Raw genomic sequence first — 11945 nt, 5'->3', positions numbered from 1 at the left:
GAATGACGAGAATATCACTGTCAATAAAATCTGAACTGAAGTCTCACTTTGGTCTTCACTGCCCATCTGCTGATTTGAGTGCACCTACTATTCTGCCAGAAAATTCAAAAGGGGAACCTGGCTTAGAACAAAAAGTGATAAAGCATTATATAACATTCAGCTCAGCAAAGGCTGTCACAGTGGTAAGGAAAGCCAAAGAAAATAAAGCACTGCATAAATGAGAGAAGGTTGGGAAAAGTAACCACTAAGGATGAAGAGAAGATCAGAACAGACAGAGAATTTGGGCAAAGTAATTTCTTGTAGGATAATTAATAAACACCATCATTTTAGAGATTAATAAGAAAATTAATAATCATCAATAATTATTTAAGTGCAGGAGGCAAACACAAAATATTGCTACTACCGTATGTGAGATGATTGTTTCTGTTCTGCTCTCCCATAACCTTCACTATTCAGCTATTTTAGTAACCTGCTAGTAATTTATGGCAGAATTCTTTCCTGATTGTTACAGACTGGATGTCTCAAGAAAACACAGGTGTACCAAAAGGAAATTGTCCAGGTGGATGCAGAAGGCCTAGTTATGGTCAACTTAGTGGTCAGAAATGGAGGTGAATTGGAATATGCACGGGTTCTGTGGTGACACAGATTCACAGCCAGCTGTGGCCAGATGTTATGAGGTTATGGATACATATCCAAAGCATCTTTTCACCCAGGAGGGATAAGCTTGGAATATAATGTACTTGAACTGCTTTTATATTGCTTAAGAAAAGTAAGTATAGAGGAATTGCCAAAGAGAGGAAAATAAAGAAATAGTTGATTCCTGATTAGAGGTCAGACACATGATTCACTACTTGCTATGCTGGAAAAAATTACCCTGGATAATTATTCATGCTTTCTACAGCTTCTACAAGTGGCTGTGTGGGTCAAACCTATTTTTCATCATGGAGTCATGGAACACACTTGCCTGATCAGGCTGCACCTGAAAGGGCAGAAGTTTAGTCACTTTGCAGTGACAATAGATATGTGATCCTTTACCATTTTTTATCCCCAAAACACTGGGTAATGAAAAATTAGGGGAAAATACCAGACTAATGTCAGAATAGTAAAATACCTCCAAAAAAAAGATAAGTCATCAGATGCTGCTTTTACTTAATGCAGCACTTGTATATCAACACTGAGAGAGCAGTTAGCACCTGCAAACACTGGCAAATTGAGAATGTGAATGTGTCTTTGCACAGTTGGAGATGGTGTCAGATGAATGGCAAAGAGAGGGAAAGCAGACTAAAAGAGCTATGAGATTGTGTGTACTGGGAACTGCTGCCACTGCAAGAACATAGAATAAAGGGCTCTGGGGTTTGGCTGCACAGCTGTGCAGCCAAGAAGATGGATTCACAGCTGTGAAAGAGAAGCACATGCTGCCAGTGTTCTGGGTTGCCAGGTGAAATTTTGATCTCAAAGAATCAAATTAATAGATAGTAGCTGAGGATTCTGAAATTGTTTTAAGATCCAGCAGCTTTGTGTGTTGACTGGCATTTAGTGAGTGAAAGTGTCAGAGTGGTGCAAAGAAAACAGGATTTGAAACTAGGACAAGTTTTTTTGTTTAAACATGTACGGGAGGTGCTGTCAAAGGCATTACAGCTACCTTCTGCAAGTGAGTAACTCTGATGGAAGTGAAAACTTGATTGGTAGAGTGTCTGCAGCACATCACAGCAGCTGTAACTAGACAAATGGAAGAACTGACAGATTGTAATGGTGGCTGGCTGAGAAGGAGAGCTGAGAACAGAATTGTTGGCATTAGCACACAGGCTGTCTCCGAAGGGCAAAACACAGGGTCAGAGAGGAAACGTTCATGTTGTCTTCACTGCTTTCTAATATGTAGCCACTTCCTGTTTCTCACTATTCTGAGAATGGTGAACAAGAAATGAACTTGAATTTGGGCAAAGCTTCAAGGTTTTTATTGAATGATACATTACTAATAAACAAGATTATACACTGTCAGTATTTTCATGGAAAATAGACTTTGTTAAACACAGCAACATACTTCTGCCTTTTGGATAGATGCTAATTTAGCATGTGTAAAACACAAGGCCCCAGCAGAGCTGGAGCATTCTTCCAACACAGACTAAGAGGGCTCCTGCTGGTGCCTTTTCACTAACCACTGTCAGCACTGGCTGAGACCATCAGTCAGCTCCATCACTGCACTTCTGGGACACAATGCCACTCAAGAGAGCTAAGATCGGGCTTCAAGAGCATCAGTGTCATCAGTGCCAGCCTGTGGGGAGGCCTCTGTGGAAGTGCAGAGCACTAATGCCAGAAATGGAATTAATAAATATCAATGCAGGGAAAAAAGTCAACATTCCTTTGTACATTAGTGTGCTCTCCTACCTCTCCTCCCAGACTTGTGGATCAGCCTTGCAGTGGCACACAAGTCTCTGTCATAATAGTGTTTGGATTTCAGTTGATCAGTAGGCATGATGAAATTTGACAGTAAGATGCTCAACTGTAACAGCAATAGCTCTTAATGCTACACACTTACATATATTACATATTGGTACAATACATCTCACAAAAGTCAATGGCCTAATGTAGCCATTTTTATGTGATAGGGTTAATCTTCAAATGTGCATACATTTACTATTTATTCTCCTCCAAACCACAGAAGTTACAAGGAATATTCTCTCACCTTCCCGTATGCCTTTTGTAAAAAGACAGTTAATTTATTTCTTTAACTGAAATGAACTAGCAGACACTCCATCCCAGCTAGGAAATGGTTTCTCTCCTTCCTTGTTACAGTTAACAGTGATATGGAATGGAATCACTTTTTTCTCTAGCTTTTCAGAAGGCATTTTCACATAGACTCCAGTAGTGAGACATCGTCTTCTCTTTATCTGTAACATATGGGAAGAAAGTAAAATTAACTAGCAATCACAGCATACTCATTGACCAGCACATTTTAGAGAGACCAAGGATGTTCTTCCTTTACTGAGTAGAATGTATTCTAGACACCTTTCTCTGCCTCTTTATAGAAGATCTGTTAAGAGCATTTGATGGAGGATCAGGATATACAGGGGCTATTTATACAAAGGAAAAAAAAAAAAAAAGAGTCCTGCCATTCATTTAGCTATTTGAAGGTGCTCCTGCTTCAGAGTTCAGTGTTGGTTGAAAGCTAGGAGTGTTCACACCTGACAGCTTCATTTACCTTCTAGGAACAAGGACTGATTGAAAAATCATTGTTTGGTTTCAAGCTCAGGTTAATTTCTAATAGACTATGAGTGCTGCAGACCCCTGTGGAAAAAGGCAACCCAGGCTTACATTTTGCATATTTTTGTGCAGACATTTGTACCTGTGAAATTCAAAATGCTTAAAGTTACCCCTCCCCCATCCAAGGAGAAGGTTGTTTAAATTTTCTTTGCAGAGTTGAATGATGAGAAAAGGAACAAATTAGATTCCGGGATTTTGTGTGAATCATTTGTGAAATGAGAGTACACATGAAGACTGTTTCCTTCAATCCCAGAAGCATCCAAGACTTTGCCTGGTTTTAAGCATCCAGCCCTAAGCCAAGGCTCAGTCCAGCTGATGGAAGCTGACTGCTTTCTAGTATGCTGGCAAAACAAATGAGCCATCAATAAATATAAGTGGCAGGTCCAGCAAGTTATTTTATATTGTTGTAATAATATTGCACTTGCAAAGTGGAGCATCTCACTGGATTTTTCACAGTGTTCTTCCCTGTTCTCATTTATTTCTCCTTGTCCTCATCATACAAAGGGATATTATTAGCAGAAGGGAGCTGAGTTGATGGGACTTACCGCTTTGCCCACAAGAATGGCTGAGATGATGATACTGTAAAGAAAAAATCCAGAGGCAGTAGCTCCTAATACCCAGAGATATATGGCAGTGTCTGGACAAGGTTCTGGATCTAAAACATATGATATCACACATGTCATGTCACACACGAGCCTCATAAGAAAGGCCCTAGAGTCAGTGAGTCAGTCTCTACACTGCTTTCCTCTAGTATGTGCTATCCCAGGATACCACTAGGACTGTGCTCTGAGTTGCTGCCTACTCAACCTCCAATGAAAAGAGTCTTTATCTGTAGAGGAGCTCACACCTTACTCTGTTACTTTTTGCACTTCTGTATCTAACTGACTAGATATATTGTACACTGCATGGTGTTGCTTATGCTGTCATTCCATGGCTATGACTATGCTTGCTTTGGGCATCTGCAGGGAGACCTGAAAGAAATAAGAGCTAGTCAAGATTTTCAGTGCTGAAACCAGTATTCACCCTCGCTTCTTACAAAAAGATCTCTGAAGACCTTTGAGATGTAATAGCAACTCTCTTAACTTGGAAGTATCACAGTACTGTAAACTTGTTTGCCTTACCAATGACATAGAGATGTGTGCCATTTCCCTTGTTCATAAAATATGGTGGGGGGTACATCCGCTCCATCTTGCAAATGTAAAGCCCAGTGTCATTTGCTTGCAGGCCAGCCAGCGTGAGGGTCACATTGTTTTGGCCGGGGGTAACACGGCACTGAATGACCTCTTTCACAAAGAATGTTTTAAACTCCGTGGTGTATGATGAAGCACAGATTTCCATGCTCTGGTCACCAGTCTGTTTAAGCAATGTCACTCGAATTTCCTTTGCATTCCCGATGTTCTTGTATTTACACACCAAGCTGGCAACTCCATGCCTGTTGGCCAGCACAATTGCTGGCTGAGTCACTTCCATTACTGTAAGAAAATAAAGAGAGTGATGGTAAGGGAACAGTCAAGAAAGGATCTGGATCTGGAGTCATTTACTTCAAACCTGTACAGTGGAAAGGGAGTTCTGCCACCTGTTATCCATGGGTGATTCCTAGAAATGCTGTTTTCAAAGAAGGAACTCCAAGACCACAATTCACATTAGCAGTGCATTAATATTCTTTAAAAAGCTCAAGAAATGCTTTGATTACTAAAAATTATATTATTAATCTCAGCAATTACTTGTTGCTTAAATTGTAGGTTATTTGGCCCACTTAGTCAGGCCATGACTGGCCTGCATGCTTCAGTTTTCCTCAACAGAAACTTCTTAGTATACATAAGAAACTAAAAAACAATAGACTATAGATGATAAGGTTGAAATTTTAAATTTAAAATCAGACTTTTAAATCACAATTTCTGCCTAATAGAAATATATTTACATTTAGGAACAAAAAAGTTGGCATCCTGTATGGAATATGGAACAAAATGATTTAGGTAACAGTAAAACTGAATGGAAAATCTGTTTGCATGCATTTGTTTCTGATATTTTTTCTCCTTATTTTTAACTAGCTACTCCCAAACCACAGTATAGCAACAATATATACCCCAAGCTAATATAAGAGCACATAAAAAAACCTGATTAACAGACTCCAAAAAAAAATTGTAAGGGGAAACTTCTGTACCATGTACAACCTCACTGACAGCTTTTTGCAACTTCAATATTCTATCATGACACATGATGGGATGGCACTGTCTTTGCTTTAGTAAGCTGTGAAGACTCATCATTATTTTTAAAATCTCATTTTATATCAGTCCATTTTGGGGCAGGGTTTATCTTGTCTGTTCTGCAATGCAAGTATTCCAGATGAAGAGCAGAATGCCTCCATACATTCAAACCTCTATATCCATGTTATCAGCTGTCACAAGTTCACTTGCAAGGCCTGGTTTTTCAAGATCTTTTCTTCCTTCTTTAGCTACTCTGAATGTTGCCCAGTGTCCCTGCAGATAGTACTGCTATAACGTCTGTGTCTGGTTTTTCTAGATACTTGCAGTGCTCCAAGACATCACTCCCATGAGTCCCATGTCACCTTCCTCTCCCTGTTGTATCAAGTCTGTCTCCTGCAAGGACATGAAACTGAAAACAAGTCAACAGCCCCAGATACCTTGCCTCTTTCATCTACCCACCTTCAGCAATGGCAGTGGCTGTGCAGAGAAAGCCCACGGTGATCAATATTGAGAGCATTCCTGTGCTGGGACAGAGGCTGAAGGTGCTGATGCCTTCAGACTTTAAGACAAACTGGAACTCTCAGTACTGGAAAAGAGGTGACACCTTTCAGGATACTGAATCTTCGAAATGTTTGAACCCACACAGAGCCAGTGTGTATATATAGCTTTGATCCCAGATGCTGTACCTGAAAGTAGTATGAAGCTTTGTTTTGGTTTTACGAGAAAGGAAGCAGTGGGTTTAATTAGTACGTGCACAGTTAACCTCAAACAGCATGAACAAAAACAACTATTCAGCACATGGAAAATTTATATTCAATCTGAAACTGCCATCCATTCTGCTTTAAGAATTGTGGGAGGAAAGGTAATCATCATTAGAGCAGTTCAGGCCCCTTGGGGGTGCCAGCTTGCAGAATCATAGCACTTAATATTTTAGCAATCGTCAGGTATTTCCTACCAGGGCAACATGCAGAGAACTGTACTTATGCCTAATGTGGCATGGTGAATCCCTGCAAGCTAGCTTTTTATGGAGGACTTGCCTCCACCCCAAATTTCTTTGCTTGCTTTAATATTAGTGCTTTTGATGTTTAAAAATTGCTACCCCTTCAAAATACTGATTACACTTGCAGTTACTTCATCTTTTTTATCAGCAATGTGACTTGAATCATAACCCAGCCTCTTTAAGCTTTCCTGTTTTCAAGAAAAAATTATCTAGGTTTATAGCTAATGACTTCCACATCTATACAGAACTTTGTTACCTACGGACTTTACTGCCTAACTTGACATCAACAGATGAAAAACACTGCAGGAGCTTTGATTATTGCTGTCTCTGCTTAGAGCACCTGCGTCATTTCCAGCCTCAGTGAAACAGTTTTTGCTCATGGACCTTTCAAATGTTATGTAAGCTCTGAAAATTGTTTTGCTTTTTTATGTGATAAGCTGTTACATCCATGAATCATTGCCTAAAGAATTCCATAAAAATGAGAGTTCACTTCAGCTATCCTGAAAGTTGGAATTCTTTTTTTTTACCCACACTTTGAGAAGTTCTTTTAGAAGGTGCTTCATCATTTATATATGTAGATCTAGTAGATTGCAAAGACCTGCTTTTGCACTGTGACCTAGAAAAATTAACAGCATTAGTTATTGAACACTAGCCAGCCCAATCCAAAGATCCAGGATAAATACTGAGTCTTGAAATCACATAAATACGTAATGATATAAATAAGCTTACTGCTTCCATACCTAGGTTATGCAATATTTGTTTGTAATGACAGATTCACAGTCGTTTTAATCTTAACCAGCATTCAAAACAGAACTGATGATAAATAAAAATAGTGCTATGGTAAAATGAAACACTGCACCCTAATAATGAGACAGGCACATATTGTATTACTGGTTAGACAAGCTTAAATAAATTTTAATATTAAATGTAAAATAAATGCAATTGCAACATCGTGTACCAGAATCAGTGAGATTTATGGCATGAAATTACCAGGTTATGCCTGACATTTTCATATCCAGCATAGTAACTAAATTATCTGCCCATTGTATCTTTTGGGTTTGGGTTATACATGCAGTTAAACAAATTATGCATTTGAGCTTCATCAACTATGGTGTCATCTCCTGGTAATTGATTAAGACTGCAAACTGATGGTGCAATTAGCCATTAAACACTGGCAAAGCATTGCCATGTAAAACTCAGTGCTCATGCCATGCATACCCATGGGATCTTGCCCTGCTAGAGTGACAGGCAGCACTCTGGCACTCCTTTCTCTCCTGTATGAGACTGCTCTAGCAAGCTGTATTTCCAGTGGTACTCATCTTGTTTCCTGGCTGTTTTGTTCTCAGGGTGCATTTTCAGAATCACAACTTTTTCCTTTTTACTCTTGTTCTTCCTTAAAAGTCTTGTGTTATGATAATTACTCTTCTAAGTAGAGCACAATATGTCTCCCTGTGGAGTCTCTTGGAGTCTTCTCTGTCTTCACTGCCCAAGTGAGCCCAGGCTGCCTTCAGTTATCCCTTCCAATGGATGATTACCTTGCCATGGTGCCTTCTACCCTTCCTAATCAGACGTTGGCTCTTGAACTGATGTATGCAGAGAGCAGGTAGATCATGCAGTAGAAGAGATCTTGTTCCAAATAAGATCTCACTTTCACTGCTCCCATCCTTTCCAGCTCAATTACAGCATGGAACGAGGTATTGATAACAGAATGAGTTCCCCACTAAAATAAAATCCACAAGAATCACTGGGGACACCTTTTCTCTCTTCTGTGTCCCTTATCTAGCTACTCTTCAGCTGCTCAAGAGTCTCTGGACTTCTGCTTGCCCCACCTTCCCTGAATATATTATATGAAAAATACAGGCCATGCTTTGTGGGCTACAGCCACTGGGTCTGTCTTACCTAGTTACTGCACCTTCTTGTCTGTGTAGTCTGGAATCCCCCTGCCCTGACTTCTATCTTGGGAACTCTTCATCTGTCACCTTTTCCCATGAATGGAACCTTACACATAGTCTAGTGGCCAGACAAGGGAATGGCTGAAAGAAGAGCCCTAATTTTGACTTTGAGATTCAGGTCTTTAGAGTGAGGTTATTCCTCAGGCTGTTTCTAAAAGCTTGCACTTTGTGCTCCAAAAGATCAATATGATATTCTTCTTTCCTTTAATGCACATACTTATACTGTAGTTCTCTTTGTTCTTAGGGGGGTTATTAATTCCCATGTCACAGAAAACCTTTATACTTTACATATGCTACCACAGCAAAGTGTCAGAGCAGGGGAGAAGACTGAAGGCCGTGCAGTGCAAAGCTGCAGAGCCTTAAGCAAAGGGTTCATCTAAGGAGCAGCTTGAGCTTCATGACCTCTTTGAAACTAGCTGAGGGAGGGACATGCAGTTCTACGCTGGACTACACTACTGTGATTACTCAGATTGCTAGGAAGTTAAATAACTAGGTTTCTCACATAAGTTTCTTTCTCATTTTGGGTTAGTGAGTTGCATTCTAGTGATTTGCTTTTCTTCACTGAGCACTTGTTAGGGCAAACCCTCCTGCTGATACCCTGTCAGAATTGCCATTGCAAAATGTTTTTATTCAAAAAATTATTTTCGCACTTGTAAGCCTGTCTCATGCTGCCCATGGTTTTTGGTTTTTTTTTTTTTTTTCTGTGACAGGAACTTGCTTGGTAAATTGTTTGAGGTGTAATGGGGAGAAGAAATTATTATAATTTGCATAAGTATCTGGTTGGTTTCAGGATATTTTGCTACACTCAAAATGTGAGATCATGTCTTACTATGTTAAACAGTTCACGTTTTTACCACGTTCATTTGGCACAAACCTATTGGGGTTTTGAAGTGCTCTGTCATTTGAAAAAAATCCAGACCTCTAAGTGGTATGGCTGAAGAAAAAAATTTTTGCACAAAACAAGAGGTAAAGAGAAAAGGAAATAACAAAGTGACTGGAAAAAATACTGTTTCATTGCCATTAAAGGATTAAAACCTGGTTAGCTTAAGTAAAGACCTGGATATAACCAAGTTTGGTGGATCAGACTTAGTTCCCGAAGGAATCACAATTCATATCACAAAATTACTTATTTTTAAGTCTCTCATAATTGTTGCCTTTTTCTCAGCTTTTAACCTGGTTTTGTAAATGCTGCTCTCCAGTCCTAAGCCTGTGTCCTCAATCCAGCCTCAGAAAAGGGGAGGACAACATTAGCTGAGAGCAGTGGAATTCTCTTTCCACTGCTTCCTAGGGCACACGGGTTGGTGTTCTTGTGAGCTTCTGCTGATGAGAAGATTGTCCAAAAAGATTTGAGATGGGGGTGAATATTTGAGTGTCCTTTTTCTTTGTGATACAATCATTGGTATTTCTTTTCTGGAAGATAGGCTTTGTTTCCCCTACAATAAATTCAATTATATCCAAGCTTTCCTGATATGCATAGCATCTATAATTATCTAACACGGAGGTCAAATTTCTTCCCAGCTTTTTAATGCTGCCAGTTCTCAGTTAGCCTTGAGTAAGGCTGCATTCTAGCCCTTACCTGGCCGGGTTGCTACATGTTATTTGTCTTAAGCCGTCTATGTCCCAGTAGCAACTAGGCCTGTGTGAATGTATTGCCTCCACCCCATCCCTATGCAGCTTATGGTCAAAATGTTAAGAGCTGGGATGTATGGACTGAGAAACAACGCAGGCAAAAGATCTTCACACACTGACTTCCTTATTTTTCTCCAGTTTCCTGCAGGGGGCTGTGGCAAGGGAAAGATTTTAGGACAAATTTTAACAGAGACCATAAGTATCTTGGCAGATGTTTAACAACTTTCCTTTACTGCAATAAGTTTTCCAAAGAAGAGCTTCACATATTTGTTGTTTCTAGACCAATCACTTGGGATTGAGCACAGAATAAAGCAGCTATCTTCACCCCAGAGCAAAGACTGAAAGCTAGTCTGTTTCCATGAATAAGCAGAGAAGAACCAAAGGAACCCCCCCCCAAGTCTAAAATTAAGCTTTATGTGTACCCTATGACTGGAGAAATACTGGAGAAATGTTTTACTTCCACTTTCCTTTATTTCTTAAAGCATTGCAAAAAGGAAAAACAGCAAGAGGTAGACATATTTCTGAGTCTCTGGCTCTGACATTGCAGGAGTTTGAATTTAATGAGGGACACAAGAATATATCATAAAGTTTTGCTGAAAACATGTGAGAAATGACGTTCTAATCCAAAATGAGATGGGTAAGAAATATTTTTAAAGGGTACAGATGAGGAGCATAATTCCAGGGCCTACTTCCAGTTTACACAGGGCTAATTAAGTCCCTAATGTGTAAAAATAAAAAAAATATGGTATTTCAATCTAATAAGATCAAAGCAGGACTCCTGAAAAACATAGAATTAAACCTTTATAAAGCAAAGAACTCAATGAAGTTTACATAAAGGAGATAGTGTTCCAGCTCAGTAGACTTATGGAGAATCCAAATGTTTGAAAGACAGGAGACCTGGCAAAGAAAGGCTTTTTCATAATCTCACAGAGTGAAGTTCATCCAAGGAAGGGCATGGAGCAGATTCTAAAGTACTACTTTGAATTAATGACAAGTGAATAATGAAGGTCAACTTCGTTTGCCAAAGTCTGGAGGTCATTTTGGGAGAGTGGATGTGACCTGATAGTTAGAATGGGATGGGCTAGAAAATGAAAGTAAATTGAATTAAATTAAATTAAATTAAGGGAGAAGTCGGTAATGTAGCAGAAGGTAGAAGTCACTGGATAGGCACAACGAGAAGGATAAGGTGTTTAAACTGACAGATTCTCACTAACATTTGGAATACACAGCAGTGAGCCAACATTTGTCAAGGCCAGCAGATATTGTTTCAGCAGTTTAAGTGAACAAGAATCACGAGCTAAGGCTTCTAAAGGTATTTGGTCACATTTAGCCTTGTCCGCCTTTTGTCTGATTTGCCTTTGCAGGCACTAGATCTCAGAAGTACAGCACAGTATGCATCTCTTCCCAGGGGCACACTGAGTTTGGGAAGACAAGCCACAAGTCTTGGACATTTTAGGGGAACAGCTTCTATGTGGAAGGCTCAGAGGGCTTGTAATGAGATGGAGGCAGGGAAATGACCAAGGGTGGAAAGGATGTTCTGGCAAAAATATGAGTGGCTGGATCAGTGAGGGGTACATGTAGCTTTTTTTTGTTTTCAGATGTCACTGTTGGGGTGAGTGAAGTATACTCCAAGATAAAACCTGCCCAGAAGTCCCTTATGAGTGAAAAAAACATTTTAGTGAAGACCAGATAATGCACCACCTGCATCTCTGTCAATAATGCTCTTTAAATTTTGCACGACAGAGCTAGGCAATACAGAAACTCAGCACTGAGGGATGGGGACCATTTCAGAATCCCTCCTTGCTATAAACCTTGCCTTGCTTTCCTGTTTCTACCACCTTCTCCTTGCCTCTTTCCTTGCAGTTTTATTTACAAGAATCATAGAATGAATAGTGG

General features: G+C 39.7%; 1 protein-coding gene across 2 annotated transcripts; it reads right to left on the bottom strand.

The window, feature by feature from the left end:
• Positions 1-2625: 2625 nt before the first annotated feature.
• On the bottom strand, positions 2626-7262 carry CTLA4 (cytotoxic T-lymphocyte associated protein 4). 2 transcript variants are annotated; one of them, XM_041403398.1, is made up of 4 exons: positions 5928-7262; positions 4383-4733; positions 3807-3916; positions 2626-2888 (listed from the first exon to the last, which is right to left on the bottom strand). In XM_041403398.1, the coding sequence occupies exons 1-4, from the start codon at positions 5983-5985 to the stop codon at positions 2718-2720; spliced, it is 690 nt and encodes a 229-aa protein (XP_041259332.1). In that variant the 5' UTR covers positions 5986-7262; the 3' UTR covers positions 2626-2717. The 2 variants fall into 2 exon arrangements, with proteins under 2 accessions (XP_041259332.1, XP_041259333.1); XM_041403399.1 differs by lacking the exon at positions 3807-3916 and having other exon boundaries at positions 2794-2888.
• Between the last annotated feature and the right edge of the window lie 4683 nt (positions 7263-11945).

Source organism: Onychostruthus taczanowskii, unplaced genomic scaffold (genome assembly GCF_017590055.1).
Source record: "Onychostruthus taczanowskii isolate IOZ18803 unplaced genomic scaffold, ASM1759005v1 scaffold20, whole genome shotgun sequence".
Classification (NCBI taxonomy): Eukaryota; Metazoa; Chordata; class Aves; order Passeriformes; family Passeridae; genus Onychostruthus; species Onychostruthus taczanowskii.
Note: the sequence above shows the minus strand (reverse complement) of the source record. Positions and strands in the feature narration are given on the sequence as shown.